This window comes from Oncorhynchus mykiss, chromosome 28 (genome assembly GCF_013265735.2).
Source record: "Oncorhynchus mykiss isolate Arlee chromosome 28, USDA_OmykA_1.1, whole genome shotgun sequence".
Taxonomy (NCBI): domain Eukaryota; kingdom Metazoa; phylum Chordata; class Actinopteri; order Salmoniformes; family Salmonidae; genus Oncorhynchus; species Oncorhynchus mykiss.
In genome coordinates this window covers 11,500,012-11,523,301 of record NC_048592.1, presented here as the reverse complement: position 1 = coordinate 11,523,301, position 23,290 = coordinate 11,500,012, and the positions used below count along the sequence as shown (strand labels likewise).

Here is a 23,290-nt window from a genome sequence, read left to right as displayed (position 1 = left end):
GTTGACCAAATTTGACACCCTCGACCTTCATATAAAACTCCTTGCTTGGTGGGCGAAACAAAGAAAAATCACCACCTGCTGGAGGGAGACAGATTTTCCGCCGAATTGGCCATCTCAATGAATTCAATTCAGTATACTCTATTGACATGGAAAGTAAACACTTACCGTGTCAAAGTAAACATATAGCGACAATGGTCAAAGACAGGAATATACTAGACTATTTGTAATAAAGCAATAATAATGATAGTGATAATCATAAGAGCAATTACAACAACAAAAATGAATAAAGAATAGGCCGATATGAATAATCACACTACACTTCTAACTGGCTGTCCCTCAGGTTGCGGCAGGAGGCCACAAATGTGGCTGCTTAAAGACAGAATTTAGTTTTTTCCCCAAGTATGTAGTTGTGCGTCTTTATCATTTAGCTTTTCAAATTCTTCTTATTGTTTTCACATTTTTGTGAAGAATGTATTATGTCAGTATATCTGTCAAGGTCAGAAAGAAAATGCAGCACTGTCTCCATCTCTTCCTGCGGGCAGAATGATCACAGCATGTCCTCTCCGGGCAGCCAGGTTTGCCTGTGACAACCGGTTTCTATGGCCAGGCTGTGCTCACAGTATGTACATAGTGTTTTCCTCAGTTTTCTATCAGTCACAGTGGTCAGATAGTCTGCCACCGTGTACTGTCTGTTCAGAGCCAAATAGCATTGAAGTTTACTTCAATTTTTTTGTGGTTTCTTTCCAATAGGTGATATTTCTATTTTTGCTTTGTGATAATTTGGATGGGACAGATTTTCTATGTGCTGTCCTGAGGCTAGTGGTTAGAGAATTAAGCCTCAGGACCAGCTAGCTTATGGCTCTTCTTTATGGTCAACTCTTGGCACTTGAGAATTTTGTAAATGGTAGGAGTGGGGGTCACTTGTTTTTAAATGATTATAACATTTGGTGGCTATTTTTTGGAATATTAATGAATCAGAAGAGGGAATTTGCCTAATTCTGCCCTGCATGCTTTGTTTTGAGTTTCTCTGCAGTCTGAGGATGTGCTTACAGAATTCCGCATATTTCATTTTGGTGTTTGTTCCTTTTGCCAAATTCTTGTTTTGTAAGCGGACCACACACACACACACACACGTCACTGCCATAGTGCAATTGGTTCTATTATTGATTTTAATATTTTGAGCCAGATCCTAATGGGTATGTCTAATTTGATAGATATTTGAATGGCATAGAAAGCCCTCCTTGCTTTGTCTTTCAGTTAACTCACGGCCGGGTTGAAGTTCCCTGTAGAGCTGATTTTTTTTTGTCCCAAAAATGTGTAGGTGTGTGTGTGTTCTATAGGCGTGAAGCCCAGTAAAAATGTTATTTTTGAGATTGACTGTCAGGGCCCAGGTCTGCCAGAACGGTTGCGGATCATCCATTTGTTGCTGTAACCCCTCTTTTGTGGGGGACAGCAGCACCAGGCCATCTGCATACAGGAGGCATTTTATTTCAGTGTCGTTTAGAGTGAGACCCGTGGGCTGTTGATTGTTCAGTCAAGAGTTTGGACACACCTACTCATTCCAATGTTTTTCTTTATTTTTACTATTTTCTACATTGTAGAATAATAGTGAAGACATCAAAACTATGAAATAACACATGGAATCATGTAAAAACCACAAAAGTGTTAAAAAATATATTTTACATTTTAGATTCTTCAAAGTAGCCACCCTTTGCCTTGATGACAGCTTTGCACACTCTTGGCATTCTCTCGACCTTGCTTCATGAGATAGTCACCTAAAAAGCATTTTAATTAACAGCTGTGTCTTGTTAAAAGTTAATTTGTGGAATTTCTTTCCTTCTTAATGCATTTGAGCCAATCAGTTGTGTTGTGACAAGGTAGGGGTGGTATACAGAAGAGCCCTATTTGGTTAAATACCAAGTCCATATTCTGGCAAGAACAGCTCAAATAAGCAAAGAGAAACGACAGTCCATTACTTTAAGACATGAAGGTCAGTCAATCCGGAAAATTTCAAGAATTATGAAATTAAGTGCATTTGCAAAAACCATTGAGTGCTATGATGAAACTGGCTCTCATGAGGAAAGGAAGACCCAGAGTTACCTCTGCTGCAGAGGATAAGTTCATTAGAGAGTTACCAGCCTCAGAAATTGCAGCCCAAATAAATGCTTCACGGAGTTCAAGTAAGAGACACATCTCTTTGTGAGATGCAGAATAGGTGAACGGATGATCTCCGGATGTGTGGTTCCCACCGTGAAGCATTGAGGTTTGATGGTGTGGGGGTTCAATTCAAGGCACACTTAACCAGCATGGCTACCACAGCATTCTGCAGCGATACGCCATCCCATCTGGTTTGCACTTAGTGGGAGTATCATTTGTTTTTCAACAGGACAATGACCCAAAACACACCTCCAGTCTGTGTAAGGGCTATTTGACCAAGAAAGAGAGTGATGGAGTGCTGCATCACCTAACCTGGCCTCCACAATAACCCAACCTCAACCCAATTGAGATGAGTTGGACTGCAGAGTGAATGAAAAGCAGCCAACAAGTGGTCAGCATTTGTGGGAACTCCTTCAAGATGGTTGGAAAAGGCATTCCAGGTGAAGCTGGTTGAGAGAATGCCAAGAGTGAAGAATCTAAAATCTAAAATCTACTTTGAAGAATCTAAAATATATTTAGATTTGTTTAATACTTGTCGTTACTAAATGATTCCATATGTGTTATTTCATAGTTTTGATGTCTTCACTATTATTCTACAATGTAGAGTAAAAATAGTAAAAATAAAGAAAAACCCTTGAATGAGTAGGTGTGTCCAAACTTTTGACTGGTACTGTACGTTAAATAGACTTGAGCTTAAGTCTCCTGTTTCACAGTGTGCCCTTGGGAAAAGAAATGTGTGTGTTTACTTCCAATTTGACTGCATTATTTCTATACATTGATTTGATTACATTTATTTTTCCACCCATACAACTTTCAATTAATTTGCAAAAAAAATGCCTGAATGACAAATTGAATCAAATACTTTTTGAAAATCCACAAAGCTAGAAAAATGTTTTGTTTTGATTCACATTTATCAATTAGGGTGTGTAGGGTATAAATGTGACCTGATGTTTGATAATAGGAATCCAATTTGACTTTTGCTCAGGACATTGTGTTTACTGAGAAAGTGTAGTAATCTGTTGTTTATGATGGCAAAGAATATTTTCCCCAGGTTGCTGTTCCCACAAATGCCACAGTAATTGTTTGGATCAAATTGGTCTCAATTAAAAATATATATTGTTATTAGTCCTTGGTTGTAGATGTCAAGGAAAAAGCCTACACTCACCACTATATATGTCTTTTTTGTACTTTTTACCCCCTTTCTCTCACCACTTTCGTGATATCCAATTGGTAGTTATAGTCTTATCCCATCGCTGCAACTCCCGTACGAACTCGGGAGGCGCGAAGGTCGAGAGCTATTGCATCCTCCGAAACACGAACCTGCCAAGCCGCATTTCTTCTTGACACACTGTTCGCTTAAACCGGAAGTTAACCGCACCAATGAGTCGGAGGAAACACCATCCAGCTGGCAACCACAGTCAGCTTGCAGGCGCCCAGCCCGCAACAGGGAGTCGCTAGAGTGCGATGGGACAAGGACATCCCGGCCAGCCAAATCCTCCCCTAACCTGGAATACACTGGGCCAATTATGCAGCGCCTCATGAGTCTCCTGGTCGCAGTCGTCTTCGACACAGCCCGGGATCAAACCCGGGTCTGTAGTGACGCCTCAAGCACTGCGATGCAGTGCCTTAGACCGCTGTGCCACCCGGTAGGCCCCTACATTCAAAACTTTAAATAGTTTGAGTGTTGCAGTGCTAAATTTGTGGTCTGAATTTGATAAATTCGTTAAAAATTCCGTCATGACCACAAGCTGTATTTTTTAAAATTTTTACTATAGATACCCCAATAACCCAAACAGAACTAACAGGTTTTGGTTGTCTTAAATGGCTGATTCAAGAATTAGACATTTTTCATAGATTTTTTTTGTTCCGAATCTATTTTAATATGTATATATAATTGTTCAAAGTGAGTTTTCAATTAGTCACCATTTTGGATAGCACATTTTTCCTCGGTGTGGTTTGTTTAGGCAGTTCTAACTTTCCTTAAAGTTGTTTGAATTAACGGATTCCTCAATTTCATTGGTTGATGTCTGATGTGTTCTTTTTTTGTTCTGGAGTCTATTCTTTCAGGGTTGCCCAATACTGAAGGCGCAGATTCTGGTTCTCTGTTTTTGGCCGGATAGTCCTAAGTTTTTCTGTTATAGATTTGCAAATCATAATCAAACTCTTATTTATTTTTGGGATTGTTTTTATGTGTCTTTTTAAAAATTGGATAAGGATGCCAATTTGTCACAATGTTATTAATGTTTGTACACCCAAATTTACATCTTCCTTATTGTGATGAAATGTGGGGGCCATAAAGTTGTCTAGGAAGGGTTTCATTTTGGATTTCTTGCTTTCTGGTAGTTTTCCATGCTATTCTTAGGCCATCTACAGTGCATTCGGAAAGTATTCAGACCTCTTGACTTTTTCCACAGTTACGTTACAGCCGTATTCTAAAATGGATAGGTTTTTTTCTCTCTCAATCTACACACAATACCCCATGACGAAGCAAAGACAGATTTTTAGAAATGTTTAAAATATATATATATAAAAAATGAAATATCACATTTACATAAGTATTCAGACCCAAAGGTGATGACTAAATTGGGAGTTTTCTAATCTGACTTCTCTATGTGACCATGTATGGAAATTGTCTTTCTGGGCCGAGCATCAGTTAAACTGCAGTACAGAAGCAAAACTGTAGGATTAGTACAAAACCGTGCTTCTAAACCGGAACCCTGTCCCATTCGCTACGAACTGGCCAGTCAGGTTTGAGAATGGTGTGTGCGCCTGTTCACGAGCTTCTTGTCTTAGTGTCGCATGCCGACTCGCAGGTCCTTTCAACATATCCGAAAAATTGAATGAGCAATTCAGGTGGTTTATAGATCAATTACACAGCGACAAGCACACGATCGTGAATAAACCGGATATTTATTTACGCCCTAAGAACTATAAAAGGAAACCAACTAGCTCACGAATTAGCAATAAAAAGGTAAGCGTCAAATAGACAACCACAACGTTGGCAATGATGCAATGATATAATTTCAGTAGTAAGCTATAGTAATATTGAATAAACTGTCCTAAATGACTAATTATTCAAAGTTTGTCATTGCCATTCTTCTTTTACTACATATTTCATGCTGCATCTGACTTTTGTTACACATTGTAATATTACACTTAAACAGTCAACAATGTCATCACCATCAGCTATATTTCTGTCCACAGATGTGTATAGCCCTGAATGAAATGCAGTGTCTAAAGTTTAAACTATATGAATGATGCTTCTGGTAGAAATTAGCTTTCCAAAGATAAACTACAGAACATCCAAGACTGGTAGTCTCGTAGGTACAGTAGCTACACTGAATAGGGAAGTTTTAATCATGCAGATCAGGGAGCTTTAAAATTGCTCCCGTCTCTGATATTTGGACTCAAATCTGAGTGCAACGCATTCCATGGCTTTGGATCAGGTCAGAATCCACAGACTAATGTGATGATTCTATCCTCCATGTTATGTGAACCCTATTGCCCATCATCCATTGAAGACTGAATTGCTTTTTGGCATTATTGAATGCGAATTCTGATCTATGCATTTGTACCATAGTATTTCCACAGTATCAAGCGGCCCACATCTATGTTGCTTAGCAACTGAGTACTCTACTTATGCGTGTCAGCATTTCAAAGAAATGGTTAAAAAAAACGACTCTGGCTTCTTTCTCTATTCAACACTCCGTATATCAGATGCTCTGTAGTTTAAGGTTTCAGAAACAACTGACCATATCCAGGTAACCTCTTGACACGTCCTATTACAACGAACACACGTTTCAAGTAAGTAGTGAATGTGTTCACTTTATGACAGACCTCATGTTTCTTCACAAACCTTTTTTGGCTTCAGTTGTATTTTTGCTTATCCATATCTCCATCTCACCGTTCTCTTTTTTCCTCTAGCTGGAATGGAGAACAAAACAAATGGATCAGTGGAAGCTAAACTGTAAGTCTAGAGTCTAGGGGTTTTAATTGTGAGGCTGTAGATAAGGGATACGATTGCGCTGTCTTCCTGCCTTGTCCCTATACCCATTTTCCTGTTCTGTCTTTTTCTAGTGTGGCGGAGAATGGCCAGCTGCCGGACCCTGCAGACTGGGCATTCACTGATGTCGTCAACTATTTCAAAGCTGCAGGATTTGATGAGCAGGCTACTGCTTTCCAGGACCAGGTAAAGATAGTAATTTACTAACCTTGCAAGTTGCTCTTTCTTCCCTCTCTTTCTGGTGGGCAAGAGCTTCCCAATCCCTTCCATTTGTTATTCTTGTAGGAAATCGATGGCAAGTCTCTGCTCCTGATGACACGGAATGATGTCCTGACTGGTCTTTCAATCAAACTGGGGCCAGCACTGAAGATCTACGAGTACCACGTGAAACCACTTCAAACTCAGCACCTGAAGAGTAATGCTAATGCACCACTGCATGCTCCTCAACGTGTAACAAGATAATCACGAGGCAGGACGGACAGACCAGTCCGAAGAGATTTATAGACCCAAGAGGACAGTGGAAGACGAAGGGGCTTAGAAAACTCTTGCGTGGTTGCATCTTGCATCCTTCTGAAAATATTATTTTACTTAAACTTAAGATGCCAAATGATTTGAGCCGTTACATTTGTTGGTAGTTAACCGAGTGGTATCAGTTTATGAAACCAAACAAGGATTTTAATTATTTGAGGTCTTGGACATCATAAGATCATTTTACAGGTCTTAAAAAGTACAGGTCGATTTTTTCTTATTCGAAGAGTTAGTCTCAAAGCAAATCAAGCAGATTCAACTGAATGGGTTATTTAATAGTGGACGATCCTTTTCAGATGGATGCAAACGGTGCACTAGATGTCTGACTTTGTGATGCGCTATCTTCTACCATCGATCAGTGTATATATGTATATATGTATATATGTATATATATATATATATATATATATATATCTCAAACTATGGAACAGTTTTATGCCGGTTTGAACCATACTTACTGATCCACCATTACAGCCATTTTTCGTTTCCTAATAAGCCACTATTTAACTTAATCAAAGATGCATCTATGAACATTATGCATGTCAATTGTAAATTTAAGCACAGGGATATAGGTTGAATGTGTTCTTTGATTTCCTTATTCTTAAATATGGCATTTTACTTTCGTGTTTGATATGGATGCTTTTATCACGCATAACAGTGACATGCTGCTGCCTTTTGTGTTGTAAAGTTGCCCTGTTCACATTGCTGTTAGAAACTACTTGCATCTTAAGTAAAGATTTGAGATGTAACACTGTCAGTCTTACCCAAGAACAATTAGCAAAACACAGTCATGTAGAGAAAGAAGAATGTTAATTTCTAAATACAAAAATTCAAGAACAATGAATAAAATAGAATAGAAAAGGCACAATCATTTACTTGAAAACCACACAGTGCCGTGAAAAATAAACCCTTCTCATCATATCCTCGGTTGGCTGAGAATAGATGGCAAGTCTTCCTGACATGTTCTACACTTCATAAGATTATGTGGCAGTGGTTTGCCGTTGGCAATGAGGAGCAGTGTTGAGGTCAACTTTTTCCCTGTAGCATCAAAACGAAGGCCTGCGAGACAGGAAAACACAGAGGTACAATGTGATACTCTTGCACATTAAAGAAACAGGTATTTATCTGTAACGCAATCAAAGACTAGCATGGAGTAGATAACCTGTTTCACTTTACTGATTTAGTGCAGCTTACAGGCCAATCAAGGCAAGAATCTCAATTGCATACTCCTTCTCAAAACCCATTGGCTGAGAAAGCAAGGAGGTCCCTACCCTCGCTAACCAGACTCCTTGCTCCAGCCAAACGCTACGCCCACAGACGTTAGTTTCTTCTCCGCAATGTGTCTGGATCTGAGTAGCTCCCTGACCCTTCACCAAATCCAAACACATTCAGGGCTGTCCAATTGGTCCAGAAACCAATGGGTTGGGCCAGAGCCAGAACACACGTGGGTAAAGCGGTAGTTTGAAAATTCATAATAGTCTTTGATAGAGATAATCCAATCACTGATGACTTTTGCACAATTCCCTTTGTCACCACAAATGACTTCAATGACGGCAGTCTCTGATTAAAGTATGTAGCAAAAGACAGAGCGGCAGAATAATTGTGTAAGTAGTCAGGCTACCTCCAACCATCTTCTTCAATGGGTTTTGAGAAGGTGAGGACGCGAGGAGTATGCAATTGAGATTCTCCAAAGGACTACATACACCAAAAAAGAAAGACTCACCAAAGAATGCTGTGGTCTGTCCTGTGTGTCTTCCTCACAAGAAGGAGCACACCTTCTGTGGTCTGAAGGGGTTTGTACTGGAGGACACCCCAGTGAGCAAGGGATCCTGGAGGGCATTTTGCATGCAGAACTGCTGAAGGTCTGCAGCTGCTTGGGACACCTGAAAAGACAAAGGAATATAGCTGTGAAAGGGAAGCTCTACCTGTTGCACACCTAACTAGCTAGACTCCTGCAAGTCTGTAAATCTCCTCCTTAAAAATGGGTGTTGTCAATAATATGGTGTGAACACAGATGCTTGAATTAACGTTAGGCTTTTCCTGCTGTTCAATGACTGTTGGGAATAATTATCCTGGGGCGTTTGTTATTGTGTTTTCATGGCTAGATCTCCATTTGTGTGCCTAGATTCCACGCCCTTAGCGCTAGCTAGCTAACGTTACCGATGTTCGCTAGCTCGGACTAGTTTCGTGGGCATGTTTACCAAATAGATTTACGTGTGAAATAGATTCTTACCTTCACTCTGTTTATACTCGCTTCAAAACGCAGCTGCTGGACAATTTTCTTCATCGCAACGAGGTTTGATGAGCCAGACATCTTTACTATTTCCTAGAAATTAAGCTGTGTGCCGTTAGCTCGACGGACGCGTAGACAAAGCACTGATGATCACACATCCGATTGTGACTTGCGCAGTCGCAGCGTTGCACAGTCTGCGACCACACCTCCTGGTATAAAACGCTATGGGGCGCCAAGCACAAAAAGTTGAATTGATAGATAAAAAAAAAAAAAAACCTTTATTGCAATTTCAAAGCCGCATATATGTTAGCGCTTCATTTTAAACATTTAGAATAAAGTTCTCACTAAACTATTCATGATATATCTGGAGTGAAAACAATGTGTAAACATTCTCATGGCTAGTCAGTAGCCTATTGATAGCTTTTCCCAAATTGGATAACATTTGTAGTGATACAGAACCCCATATTAAGGTTTGGCTGCCACTTGGCGAAAGCTTAGAGACTTGGATATGCTTTGCTTAGTAAAAATGTATATAGAAGAGAAAGAAAAAACATTGGCATATCCAATAAAGTGCTCTCTGAATGAATCAAGTTTTGGTGAACGACAATGTGCTACTGTTCAGTATTAGTCCGTGATCACGCAACATGAGTTGCACAAAAATAGGTCTCCGTGGCATCCTAAGGCAGTGGTGGCATTGAAACATGGGTCATGTTCATTAGGGCACGCAACAGAAAATGTTTTGCAACAGAAATTTAAAAAATGAGTGCATCTTATTGGACAAATCTAGGTATTCTTTCCCCGTTTGTCCATTTTCTTCTGTTTGGTGTCTAATGAACACTGCCGTGGATTGTCATCTGAGTTGTCTGTTGAGTCCACAGTAACACAATGGTACTAGTGTGTCTTCAGTTGAGGCTGTTTTCCTCTGACCCTAAAGAGAAGATACTGCAGCAGTCTCCACCTCCGTGTCTGTGCTTTGACCTGACCGGAGTATCTTCTCTACTGTGGATGGTGTTGGACTCCTGCCAGCTCCCTTGTGTTGAACTGCCTACAGAAGAGGAGCTTAGATATATAGAAAACAAACAAGAGTTAACCACAGTTTGTTTGAGAGAACTTAAGTTAGTGATAATCAATGACACCGATTTGATACTACTATCTAAATGTAGGAATGAAACATTTTAAAAAGGAGAGTGAGCTGGCATAGAGCAAAGTAATTAGTAAAAATGGTACCTCCTGTCTGGTATGAGGCATAATGTACGGTAGAGATCAGCTGTGGAGGGCATGCCAGCAGCAGAGGCAGCTTTAGGCGTTGAGAACGCAGTGTACGTCCGGGATTTGGTCAGCATGGCAGAGGTGGAGGGGATCCTCATCTCTGGTTCACTACCTAGAGGGGAACAGGGACTTGTGACCAAACACAATATGATTTACAAAAGATCATTGGCGTGTTTTTTGTTGTTGTGGTGATGGGCAGCATACTGTATGATGCAGCATCTTCCAATACAATATTTTCCACACAAATTTCCCAACAAAATCTGCTGTATACATTTTCCATTACGAATCCAATACAAATCGTTGCTGTGGTAATCATCACGACTTACTGACTGACAAGGCACGAGGATTTTCTGACGTTGAATGTCTTTTGCGGTCCACGAACGAAGTCATGTTCAAGAATTGATTCTTGAGCCACAAGGCGCGGTCTTCCTCAAAAGCCTTTTTCTGTGAAAACACAAAAGGAAAAAAATAAATAAGGGGTAATACAGTTACAGTGGCAAGAAAAAGTATGCGAACCCTTCGGAATTACCTGGATTTCTGCATAAATTGGTAATAAAATGTGATCTTATCTTCATCTAAGTCACAACAATAGACAAACAGTCTGCTTAAACTAATAAACACAATTATACATTTTAATGTCTTTGAGCGCACAGATTCACAGTGTAGTGTGGAAAAAGTATGTCAACCCTTGGATTTAATAACTGGTTGACCCTCCTTTGGCAGCAAAAAACTCAACCAAACGTTTTCTGTAGTTGCGGATCAGACCTGCACAACAGTCAGGAAGGAATTTTGGAGCAGTCATCTTTACAAAACTGTTTCAGTTCAGCAATAATTTTAGGATGTTTGGTACGAACCGCTCTCTTGAGGTCATGACACAGCATTTTAAAATTGGGTTGAGGTCAGGACTCTGACTGGGCCTCTCCATAAGGCATATTTTCTTCTGTTGAAGCCATTCTGTTGTTGATTTACTTCTGCGTTTAAGGTCGTTATCCTGTTGCATCACCCAACTCCTGATGAGCTTCAATTGGTGGACAGAGCCTTACATTCTCCTGCAAAATGTCTTGATAAACTTGGGAATTCATTTCTGTCGAAGATAGCAAGCTGTCCAGGCCCTGAGGCAGTAAAACAGCCCCAAACCATGATGCTCCCTACACCATACTTTACAGTTGGGATGAGGTTTTGATGTTGGTGTGCTGTGCCTTTTTTTCCTCCACACATAGTGTTGTGTGTTACTTCCAAACAACTCAACTTTAGTTTAATCTGTCCACAGAACATTTTGCCAGAAGCACTGTGGAACATCCAGGTGCTCTTTTGCAAACTTCAGATGTGCAGCAATGGGTTTTTTTGGACAGCAGTGGCTTCTTCCTTGGTGTCCTCCCATGAACACCATTCTTGTTTAGTGTTTTACGTATTGTAGACTCGTCAGAGATGTTAGCATGTTCCAGAGATTTCGGTAAATCTTTAGCTGACACTCTAGGAGTCTTCTTAACCTCATTGAGCATTCTGCACTGTGCTCTTGCAGTCATCTTTGCAGGACGGACACTCCTAGGGAGTAGCAACAGTCCTGAATTTTCTCCATTTATAGACAATTTATTACCATGGACTGATGAACATCAAGGCTTTTAGAGATACTTTTGTAACCCTGTCCAGTGTTATGCAAGTCAACAATTCTTAATCTTAGGTCATTTGAGCTCTCTTTTGTTCAAGGCATGGTTCACATCAGGCAATGCTTCTTGTGAATAGCAAACAGTGTTTATAGGGCAGGGCAGCTCTAACCGACATCTCCAATCTCATTGATTGGACTCCAGGTTAGCAGATTCCTGACTCCAATTAGCTTTTGGAAAAGTCATTACATACGTTTTCCAACCTACACTGTGAATGTTTAAATTATGTATTCAATATAAACAAGAAAAATAATGTGTGTTATTAGTTTAAGCACACTGTCTATTGTTGTGACTAAGATCAAAAGTTATGACTAATTTATGCAGAAATCCAGGTAATTCCAAAGGGTTCACATACTGCAAGTGACAACTTGACAAAACATAGCATTTCCAACTCGAGAACTTGCCAAAAACAAAAACGGATACCTCGTGGCCGAGGCGAATGGCAGCGTCAGTAAAGTTATGTTTCTCCCTCTCAAAGTTCCTCCTCTGCTCGTCAAAGAGCCTCCACTCCTCTTTGAGACGCTCCTTCTCCTCCAGAGTGTAGCAGTCATTCAGCAGAGCAGCAGTCTCATCATCATAGCAGGGAGAGTTGAGCTGCTGCTACAGACACACACGGAAAAGGTAATAATACTTGACTGAGAAACTCCGGGAAGGGTCAAATTCAAGGCAATAACAAGAGATGTACAGTAGATCAAATTTTATTTGTCACATGCGCCAAACACAACTGTTGTAGACTTTACCATAATACAAATAAAATAGTAACACGAGGAAAAACATCAAATACACAAGAATGGAGCTATATACAGGGAGTACCAGTACCAGATCAATGTGCAGAGGAACAATGTATTTGAGGTAGATATGTACTTGAAGGCAGATACTTGTAGCTCGGTTTGAAAAAGAGAATCGTGTGTTGCGTTGTGAGTCTAACTAACCTGTAGGAGTTGCTGCTGGGTCTGGATGAAGTCTTTACACTGCTGGACCTCCAGTCTCATCCTCTCCATCTCCTCCTCGTGGATCTGTCTGGGGACCAGCTCTTTACCAGCACACTGCTGGCTCTGCTGTACCAGGGAGGCTGGGAAATGGATGGATGATACATTATGATCAATGGTGGAGAAGAAAGCTCCCTGTGACATATAGAATGTATTGGCAGCAGAGTTGTTTACATTTTTATTTTACCTTTATTTAACTAGGAAAGTCAGTTAAAAACAAATTCTTAATTACAATGATGGCCTACCCGGACGACACTAGGCCAATTGGATGCCGCCCTACGGGACTCCCAATCACGGCCGGTTGTTATACAGCCTGGATTCGAACCAGGGTGTCTGTAGTGACGCCTATAGCACTGAGATGCAGTGCCTTAAACCGCTGTGCCACTCGAGAGCCAAAAATGCAGTAGTACTGGTCGTGATTTTATGGCAGTGAGCCAAAAGTGGATTCTTTCATTCGCCTTCATGTAACACCCGTTAATGACCAGAGAAAGCCAGTGATGACTACTAGGTGAGTTACAGATTGTCTACTTCCATGATCTATCATTCATATATATATATATATATATATATATATATATATGAGAGGCGTTTATACCCTGGTTGTCCAGTCTCTCCATGTGGCTCTTCAGTCTCCTCCACTGCTGTCGGATGCTATTGGTCAGCTGCTCCCGGGCGTGCTCACAGGACTGGTCCCTAGCATGATCACATGACTGATCCAGGGTCTCCTTACTACAGTCACCAACCTCCTCTCTGTCCGAGCTGGCCTGAAAGCGTAACAATAGGCACGATCACTCCTCTACTCTCCACAATGTTTATAGGGAAATGTCACTTCCATACCATGTAGAACACTGAGATTTTGTGAGTGGCTCTGCATAGACAGACGCGATTTATGATTAAGATTTGCAGGAGCATTTTTAAAAACAAGTGATCTAATCTATTTATTACCACGTAAAAATAACTAAGTAGACTATTGCTACGGTGTCTCAGATAGGACAATCCATCAATTCACCCGTTCCAGGCTGTCTTCCCCACGGTCTCCTCTGGAGTTGGAGCAGGATTTCCTAGGACTAAGAATGGACACCATCTCCCACTTCATCTGCTGCAGCACCTTCTTTAGCTCAACGTTCTCCAGCATCAGAGCCCTCTGACGACCCTCGTAGTCACTCAGCAGGGACTTGTACATCTCCCCCTCATGTCTACAATCATGGCAAATAAATACATACTCATCAAAGTGGGATCTCCAAAGCTATGTAGGATTTGTTGCATCAAGAGTTGATGTAAGCACACAAAACAGACATGGTTCAGTCAGATGAGTATTGCTACCTGGCCTCCACCTTTCCAGTCTTCCATTGGCTTCTCTTCCCATCAGCCCGTCCCAAGTAGTTCAATACATCAATCGCTAGTAGAGATAAAGGGAGGAAAATGGGAATGAGGGACTTGCTATATAGGCCTACATCATTTTCAGTGTTCTCAGACTCTTGTTGAAAAAAAAGACACTAGGTTGCAAACATATTCACATTACCAACAACCTTTGGAATAAGGAGGATACAATTGTTTTGAGATGCCCATACCTAGTTTCTTATCCCTCTTGTCCACCAGTAGCTGGTTGAGGCGTTCTTTGAGCTTGGTGCTCTCCCGCTCCTTCCTCTTGGCATCATGGCTGTACTGAGAGGCTCTGCTGGCGATGATGCTCTGGAGCTTCTGCACCTAGGGTGTGTTCAGTAGGGAGAAAACGTTTTGAAACGGAGATGTACTACCTGAACTTATCCAATAAGAACACATAGTTTTGTTTTTTGCTTACAAAATGTTTTGCTATGGTGTGCACTACTGAGCAAGATGCTGGTTAAGGCTCACACACTCAAAACTACATTTCCAATTGATGCTTGCAGCGACATAAGAGCACATCACTCAATGATTAACAATTTTATGACAAAGTCTTTACCTCATCTTTTTCTGTTTTCAGGCAGTTCTGCAGAGTCTTGTTTTTGAGTTGCAACTGCCTCTCTGTCTCAAGCAGTCCTGACTTCTCTCTTTTGTAGAGCTCCAGCTGATCCTTTGGGCAATTACATACATTTAATTTATTTTTATTTTACCCCCCCTTTTCTCTCCAATTTGATGGTATCCAATTGGTAGTTACAGTCTTGTCCCATCGCGGCAGCTCCAGTACGGACTCAGGAGAGGCGAAGGTTGAGAGCCGTGTGTCCTACGAAACACAACCCAGCCAAGCATCACTGCTTCTTGACACACTGCTCGCTTAACCCGGAAGCCAGCCGCACCAATGTATCGGAGGAAACACCGTACACCTGGCGACCGTGTCAGCCCGTATTGCGCCCGGGCCGCCACAGGAGTTGCTAGTTCGAGATGGGACAAGATCATCCCTGCTGGCCAAACCTCCCCTAACCCGGACGACGCTGAGCCAATTGTGCGCCGCTCCATGGGTCTCCCGGTCGCGGCCAGCTGCGACAGAGCCTGGACACAGCTAGCACTACAATGCAGTGCCTTAGACCACTGCGCCACTCGGGAGGCTGGGCAATTACATACTTGCTCTGCATGTTATATCAACACAATTTTGCATACTCAATGTGCTCACCTTGACGACAATATCATAACAATAACATGTTTTCTTCGAAGCATTAAGACCTTTCAGGACACCATCAAACCTTAACTTAGCTCCCCAAGCTAGTATTTACTGACAATTTGCACCCTGCCTGGAAAACGATCTACGGGAAAGCCTGCCTGGAAAACGATCTATGGGAAAGCCTGCCTGACTGACCTTGAGTCTAGAGTTGGTCATCTGCAGGTGTTCCAGGGCACTGGAGCTCTTCAGCTGCTCTGTCTCCTGCTCCTGCAGGCTGTGCTGGCTGCGGCGATGCATCTGGAGCAGCTCATACATCATGTTCAGGGCTGGCACCGTGTTCAGCCCCCAGCTTCCCTCTGGTGAGCTGGCCTCAATACAGGCAGAGGAGAAACCCAGAGAGTCCATCTCCTGTACAAGCCCCAAAAGAGGGCAGAAAAATGGGTTATCAGCATACAGTGAAAATTAAACTAGATCAATTAATAATCATTGAGCAACATCAGATACACAAACCTAAAAAAAAAATTCAGGCTGTAAAATAAGCACCTACACAAAGTCAGTATTGGATTATTCCAAATGTAAACTAAATAATAGTAATTTCAGTACCTGATTGATGTATGCGGTACACTGGGGAACATTCTCCTCAGTGCAGAAGGCACTTAACACGTTGTAGGAGCTCTTGGACAGTGTCATGGTGGAGGACTGCATTGTAGGAAGGTTGTTATGATGCCTCGAGGGGGACATCATCATTCTTGATATGCTGGAGATCTCATGGTTTTCTAAACACAGCAGGGAAACAGAGAGAACAACCAATTGATAAATCACAAGTTCACAGGCAGCTGACTATGAGGCTTAAAAAAAACAATTGTGCCCAAAAATAGGGCAAAATCCCACACCATCCAACAAAAATCCATATAAAAACAAGCAATTGTCTATTTTGTCCCCGGGTCCCCATTTGAATTAAATTACCGATTGATGGCTCTATGGTTAGTGTCGTCCACCAGTCTCCCATGTCAACAAAGCGTCATCCGCTTTGGGAGGTCATCCGCGAGATGACAGACCTGACCGACCGGAGGCTGCACTCACTGGAACAGAATCCTGAAATAGAGCGTCAAGCAGCAAGCCAATGACATAAGACTCCAAGGCAGCATAATCTGGGTCGATTCTTCACCCACGCCATGCGGGATTAAACGTAATCTGGGTGTTATGCCAGCATGGGACCGGGTTGGGGGTGGGTAGGGCTTTCAGGCCTTGGCTGTTACACTGGACTGTAGTAGAGTGATACTTTGAGCTTGAGTAGAGGGTTTTGCATGTTAACTTTAACTAGGCTAATGACTGTATGCCAGGGGAAGGCTTTTAGACACCCACACAGAAAGGCCACTGACTGTGGTGTGTGCAAGGTTTAATTAACAATGCCAGTGGCACTGAATTCAAAATGCTTAGTTTGAGAAAAATGGCTTCAACAAGAGGCAACGGCACACTCATTATTCAAGAGGGCCTCTTAAGTACTTTAAGTAATTGTTCTCTATGACTATATATAATAACATCGACCTATACGCTGACTCGGTGAGTGAATTCCTAAGGAAGTGCATTAGAGATGTTGTACCCACTGTGACGATTAAAACCTACCCTAACCAGAAACCATGGATGGATGGCGGCATTCGCGCAAAACTGAACGGCCGCATTTAACCATGAAAAGAGGTCTGGGAATATGGCTGAACATAAACAGTGTAGTTATTCCCTCCGCAAGGCAAACAAACAAGCGAAATGCCGGTACAGGGACAAAGTGGAGTCGCAATTCAACGGCTCAGACACGAGACGTATGTGGCAGGGTCAACGGGAAATCACGGACTACAAAAAGAAAACTAGCCATACCACGGACACCGACGTCACGCTTTCAGCCAAACTAAACACCTTTGCCCGCTTTGAGGATAATACAGTGCCCCCTCCTCGGCCGGCGTGAGTAAAACATTTAAACGTGTTAACCCTCGCAAGGCTGCTGGCACAGACGGCATCCCTAGCCACGTCCTCAGAGCATGCGCAGACCAGCTGGCTGGTGTGTTTACAGACATATTCAATCACTCCCTATCCCAGTCCGCTGTCCACACATGCTTCAAAATGGCTACCATTGTTCCTGTACCCAAGAAGGCAAAGATAACTGAACTAAATGACTACCGCCCCATAGCACTCACTTCTGTCATCATGAAGTGCTTTGAGAGACTAGTCAAGGATCATATCACCTCCACCTTACCAGCTACACAAGATCCACTTCACATACAGCCCTAACAGGTTCAGACGATGCAATCGCCATCACACTGCCATATCCCATCTGGACAAGAGGAATACCTATGTAAGAATGCTGTTCATTGACTACAGCGCAGCGTTCAACACCATAGTACCCTCCAAACTCATCATCAAGCTTGAGGCCCTGGGCCTCACCCCTGCCCTGTGCAATTGGGTCCTGGACTTTGATGTGCCACCCCAGGTGGTGAAGGTAGGAAACAATATCCCCACCTCGCTGACCCTCAACACTGGGGCCCCACAAGGGTGTGTGCTCAGCCCCCTCCTGTACTCCCTGTTCACCCACAACTGTGTGGCCATGCACGCCTCCAACTCAATCAAGTTTGCAGACGATAACAGTAGTGGGCTTGATTACCAACATTGAAACAGCCTACAGGGAGGTGAGGGCACTCGGAGTGTGGTGTCAGGAAATCAACCTCTCACTCAACGTCAACAAAACAAAGGCGATAGTGAACTTCAGGAAACAGCAGAGGGAGCACCCCCCAACCCACATCGAAGGGACAGCAGAGGAGAAAGTGGTCCCTCTGCGTACACATCAACAACAGATGTGTACGGGGGGGGGGGGGGGGGGGAGAATATCAGCCCTCCATGACACCCGATGTCACGGGAAGGCAGAAAAGATCAAAGACAACAACCACCCGAGCTACTGCCTGTTCACACCGCTACTGTCCAGGAGGCGAGGTCAGTACAGGTGCATCAAAGCTGGGACTGAGAGACTGAAGAACAGCTCACTCTCTCAAGGCCATCAGACTGCTAAACAGCAATCACTAACTTAGAGGCTGCTGCCTACATGGATAACCAATCACTGGCAACTTTACCAAATGGATCTCTAGTCACTTTAAACAATGACAATTTAATAATGTTTACATATCTTACATTACTCAATCATATGTATATACTGTATTTTATACCATCTTGCACCTCGTCTATGCCACTCAGCCATATATATACACTCAGCAAAAAAAGAAACGTCCCTTTTTCAGGACCCTGTCTTTCAAAGATCATTTGTAAAAATCCAAATAACTTCATTGTAAAGGGTTTAAACACCGTTTCCCATGCTTGTTCAATGAATCATAAACAAGCAATGAACATGCACCTATGGAATGGTCATTAAGACACTAACAGTTTACAGACGGTAGGCAATTACACCAGGAACGTACAATCCCTCCATCAGTGCTTAGACTGTCCGCAATAGGCTGAGAGAGACTGGACCAAGGGCTTGTAGGCCTGTTGTAAGGCAGGTCCTCACCAGACATCACTGGCAACAACGTCACCTATGGGCACAAACCCACTGTTGCTGGACCAGACAGGACTGGCAAAAAGTGCTTTTCACTGACGAGTCGCGGTTTTGTCTCACCAGGGGTGATGGTCGGATTCGCGTTTATCGTCGCAGGAATGAGCGTTACGCCGAGGCCTGTACTCTGGAGCGGGATCGATTTGGAGAGTCCATCATGGTCTGGGGCGGTGTGTCACAGCATCATCGGACAAAGCTTGTTGCATTGCTGGCAATCTCAATGCTGTGCGTTACAGGGAAGACAACCTCCTCCCTCATGTGGTACCCTTCCTGCAGGCTCATCCTGACATGACCCTCCAGCATGACAATGCCACCAGCCATACTGCTCGTTCTGTGCGTGATTTCCTACAAGACAGGAATGTCAGTGTTCTGCCATGGCCAGCAAAGAGCCCAGATCTCAATCCCATTGAGCACATCTGGGACCTGTTGGATTGGAGGGTGAGGGCTAGGGCCATTCCCCCCAGAAATGTCCAGGAACTTGCAGGTGCCTTGGTGGAAGAGTGGGGTAACATCTCACAGCAAGAACTGGCAAATCTGGGGCTGTCCATGAGGAGGCGATGATCTGCAGTACTTAATGCAGCTGCTGGCCACACCAGATACTGACTGTTACTTTTGATTTTGACCCCCCTCCCCCTTTGTTTAGGGACACATTATTCCATTTCTGTTAGTCACATGTCTGTGGAACTTGTTCAGTTTATGTCTCAGTTGTTGAATCTTATGTTCATACAAATATTTACACATGTTAAATTAGCTGAAAATAAACAATTGACAGTGAGGATGTTTTTTTTAATGTACATATTCTCATTCACTCCTTTTAGATATTACTGCACTGTCGGAACCAGAAGCACAAGCATTACGCTACACTCGTATTAACATCTGCTAACCATGTGTATGTGACAAATAAAATGTGATTTATAATATGATCCTTAAGATTTTCCTGGTGAAACAAGCTCAACCACATTCTACACTCTCACCACTCCCCTTTAAATAGTTAACAGTACAGTTATCAACAAACTCTGTTTAAACATATATTGTGCATTTTAGACTTAAGTATAATAGACCTGACTGTCTCAATTGCCTCGGGCAACACCAGAGTAGAAAGTTAGTCGAGCCACAGAGGCAGTAGCTATGTCAGAAAACACCTTCTCAGGCACCCCTTATCCACTGACTCAGGCTGCAATTTATGTACACTGATCCTCACTCCCGTTTAACCAAAGATACTGGTTTCCCCTTTTGTCTGTGATTTAACGTTGCCCTATGTCACACTGTTACCCTATCCACTGCGCCTCCATCTAAATCCAAGAAGAGCAACCAACTAGCTAGCTAGCTAACATTTTAGCTAGTGTTGACATTACTATTGGGTGAATATACTGTAAACACACTTTGGCACATTTTCAAACAGTATTTAACTCGTTTTACCCAAAAAGGTTCAGACTTTTCTGTTTCCATCTATGCGGCCCGGCACTCGTGCCCCATGGCTCCGGTGGAACTGCTGTCACTTGGGGCCAAAGCCAGGACACCGGTACTTTTCAGATGGCATTTACATACCACTGGCTAACTGTGAACTTTAACACCTTCTCACAAAGCAACTGTTTTGATTATGCATAGATTATTGATTCTGCTCTTGACAAGTCCTCACGGTCAGCCCTAGCTATGGAAACACAATTTCCCTAGTGCAACATAAGGGTGTGTATGTACAAGTGTAACACTGGTGTTCCAGTTGAAAAGCAGTAGCTAAAACATTACTACTGTTCGCTTCTTCTTATCTTATTGAGTTGCTGCAAGTGAGTCAGATAAACAAACAGGAGGCTCATTTGAAAACGTAGTCAATCATGTAGTTACAAGACAAGTTAAAGTTAGCTGTCTAACGTTAACATATTAATAGTAGCTGAAAGGGTGACAAGTTATCTTGTTGAACTGGTTTACCTACAGTAACGTTAACCTAGCCAGATAAAAAGCTGCTAGCTTCGGGTAGTAACGTTAGCCAGCTAACTCTGCTTTGATGAAACGTGTATAATAGCTAACGTAACGTGTGTATAAAGTTAGCTAGCCAACGAAGCAAAGACATGGCTGGATAGTGGATACTCACTTGACTTGATTAGCCTGCCTTAGTGCCAGCACAGCCAACTCTAAGCGAATGCGAGTGTACAATGATTTTCTCTGTCTAGTTCTTGACAGTGAATGCCAAGCCACTTTGATAATTCTACTCACTGTGGTACAGTTGACCCCACATTGACAAAATTAGATTTGTTTTTTTAAGTGGACGTCTTTCTGGCTTCAAAACAAACACCACCGTCATTGGCGAATGCGTTGTCAAGCAACCAGTATTAGTCCACTGTATTGGATCATGCGCACACCTTTAATGGACGATTTATGCAAATATGGAAGGCTGTCAAGTGCATTGTAGCGCTTTATTGAAATTTACACCCACTTTACACCCACACAAGTGGGTCGCCAGTGTTTTATGATAGTGTTGGAACTAAAAAATATAATTTCTATTGTACTCTTTAGGAATTTAGTCTGGGTATGAAGTTACTGTTGAGATTTAGAAAATTAGAATGCAGAAGGTGCACTTTTTATATTCAGTCACTGATAGTCACTCACTGAGCCCATGTCAGCTAACATGATTTAGATCACTAGGTAAAGTAATCTATCCAGATTACCGACTGGGCATACAGGGCATGTGACCAGGGGCCCTGACCTTCACCATTGATTTTTGTTTTGAACATGTATGAATTGCAGTAAATTAGCTTTAAAACTGCAGAAATTTCTCAGCACGTTATTGCAAAATGTGTAAAATGTCCGGAAATGTTTTTTAAAACCATAACATTTTATCTACACCCCATGGCAAAATGTGTAGGATTGCAGAAAATGTACTTTAACACTACAACAACAACAAAAAATCCACAGCCAAGAGAGGGAGGGGGAGGGACACCAAACCAAATCTCGCTTAGGGACGCCAAAAGGCTAGAGGCGCCTGATGAGCTTGGATGTTTTCCTGAACTTTCCAATACCATTCGGATGCATTTTTAGTGACTTACTGCTGCAAAGACAAATTGTTACACCTTTCCCATAGTCAAGTCATTTGAAACATATTAAAAAAACAAATGTTAAGTGGGAAAAAATGAAAAAAGAAAGAAACTAACTTCTAAGTGCATAAACCTATTTGAACTTGGCGCTGTAAGGTGTGGTATAGTCTAGCCAGCAATAATGGCACGCAAGCAAAAAAAACAACACTGTCTGACATCTTAAAGTAAATCATGTTGTCACATCATTGTTCAGTGATTATAGTCATTTGTCTGATGATCATAATACATGTATTTGATGATGTGTTCTGACTCAATCTTGGTAAAATAGTATTATTCTATAATGAGCATATTCAAATAGCTACAGTTTTCTTAAAATTGAATTCAGAAGTGTTAGATATAACCTTACTGCTGAACCCAGATTGACATTTCAGAGCCACAAGTTTATACTGTATCTGAGACTGTACCCCCCTAAATAAACTGATTTACAAATGTCTCAGGATTTTTGATACTTTGCACTTTAGGTATCTTTAAGGTGAGGACCTTAATGGGATATGAAAGAAGAATTCACTACAAAACAGTGCTGAGATCTGGGATGTGAGAATGTTGATAATCTTTATCTCAGAACTATGCTTTGCGTAGACAGACCTTTATAGTCCCACGGTCACGATCTCGAAATACATAATGTCTATTTGTTTGGCCCGTGACCCACCACACAGATTATATATTGGCCCACCAAGGCCAAAAGTTTGAGAACACCTGCTTTAGTGTGATTGTGTTTCCATCAGGAGTGTGACACTAAAGACGGGGTGAGCAGAATCAACAACCTCTGCATCATTCAAGACAGTTGCTTTGTGAGAAGGTGTTGAAGTTCACAGTTAGCCATTGTTATGTAAATTAAAGCCGAAAAGTACACAGGGCTGGGATTGGCCCCAAGTCTGGGCATGTCCCTCGGAGCCATGACCCAGTGAGACCCGGGTGCTGGGCCCATGTAGACGGAAACCGAAAAATCAGTCTTTTGGGCGAAACACCAGGATAAATCCTAATTGGAAACTCGCCATTAGCCCACTGATTTAGCCTACCTATGAATGATATGAGTGAATGCATACTTTTCCTCTACTTTTCCTCTTCCTGTTACCTAGTAAATGCAAGCACAAACAATGTCACGTTACATTAAAATACCACCCATTGTGCAATTTAATTGTTCATACATAATTACATAATACAATCAAATATAAAAAAGTATACTAT

The 23,290-nt window shown here is 42.1% G+C and overlaps 3 protein-coding genes and 1 long non-coding RNA gene across 9 annotated transcripts; 1 reads left to right on the top strand and 3 right to left on the bottom strand.

The window, feature by feature from the left end:
- The first annotated feature begins 4,855 nt into the window (after positions 1-4,855).
- LOC110508543 (sterile alpha motif domain-containing protein 13) lies at positions 4,856-7,748 on the top strand. Of its 3 annotated transcripts, XM_021589118.2 has the most exons (5): positions 5,001-5,128; positions 5,875-5,961; positions 6,082-6,124; positions 6,235-6,346; positions 6,446-7,748. In XM_021589118.2, exons 3-5 carry the CDS (start codon positions 6,087-6,089, stop codon positions 6,620-6,622), a joined length of 327 nt encoding a protein of 108 aa, XP_021444793.1. In that variant the 5' UTR covers positions 5,001-5,128; positions 5,875-5,961; positions 6,082-6,086; the 3' UTR covers positions 6,623-7,748. The 3 variants fall into 3 exon arrangements, with proteins under 3 accessions (XP_021444795.1, XP_021444793.1, XP_021444792.1); XM_021589120.2 differs by lacking the exon at positions 5,875-5,961 and having other exon boundaries at positions 4,856-5,128; XM_021589117.2 differs by lacking the exon at positions 5,001-5,128 and having other exon boundaries at positions 5,945-6,124.
- LOC118944828 lies at positions 5,052-6,496 on the bottom strand. Its single transcript, XR_005040208.1, has 2 exons — positions 6,369-6,496; positions 5,052-6,081 (listed from the first exon to the last, which is right to left on the bottom strand). It is a non-coding gene; the product is annotated as an uncharacterized LOC118944828 (long non-coding RNA).
- LOC110508545 (guanine nucleotide-binding protein G(I)/G(S)/G(O) subunit gamma-5) lies at positions 7,480-9,099 on the bottom strand. Its single transcript, XM_021589121.2, has 3 exons — positions 8,922-9,099; positions 8,412-8,571; positions 7,480-7,747 (listed from the first exon to the last, which is right to left on the bottom strand). Exons 1-2 carry the CDS (start codon positions 9,000-9,002, stop codon positions 8,446-8,448), a joined length of 207 nt encoding a protein of 68 aa, XP_021444796.1. The 5' UTR covers positions 9,003-9,099; the 3' UTR covers positions 7,480-7,747; positions 8,412-8,445.
- Positions 9,100-9,170: 71 nt separating this feature from the next.
- Positions 9,171-21,357, bottom strand: ssx2ipa (synovial sarcoma, X breakpoint 2 interacting protein a). Of its 4 annotated transcripts, none has more exons than XM_036966254.1 (14): positions 21,225-21,357; positions 16,388-16,516; positions 16,025-16,197; positions 15,617-15,829; positions 14,786-14,896; positions 14,415-14,550; positions 14,167-14,242; positions 13,853-14,039; positions 13,439-13,607; positions 12,787-12,926; positions 12,278-12,454; positions 10,517-10,634; positions 10,149-10,302; positions 9,171-9,980 (listed from the first exon to the last, which is right to left on the bottom strand). In XM_036966254.1, the coding sequence occupies exons 2-14, from the start codon at positions 16,428-16,430 to the stop codon at positions 9,824-9,826; spliced, it is 1,854 nt and encodes a 617-aa protein (XP_036822149.1). In that variant the 5' UTR covers positions 16,431-16,516; positions 21,225-21,357; the 3' UTR covers positions 9,171-9,823. The 4 variants fall into 4 exon arrangements, with proteins under 4 accessions (XP_036822149.1, XP_021444788.2, XP_021444787.2 ...); XM_021589113.2 differs by having other exon boundaries at positions 12,278-12,451; positions 21,103-21,347; XM_021589112.2 differs by having other exon boundaries at positions 21,103-21,346.
- Positions 21,358-23,290: the final 1,933 nt, after the last annotated feature.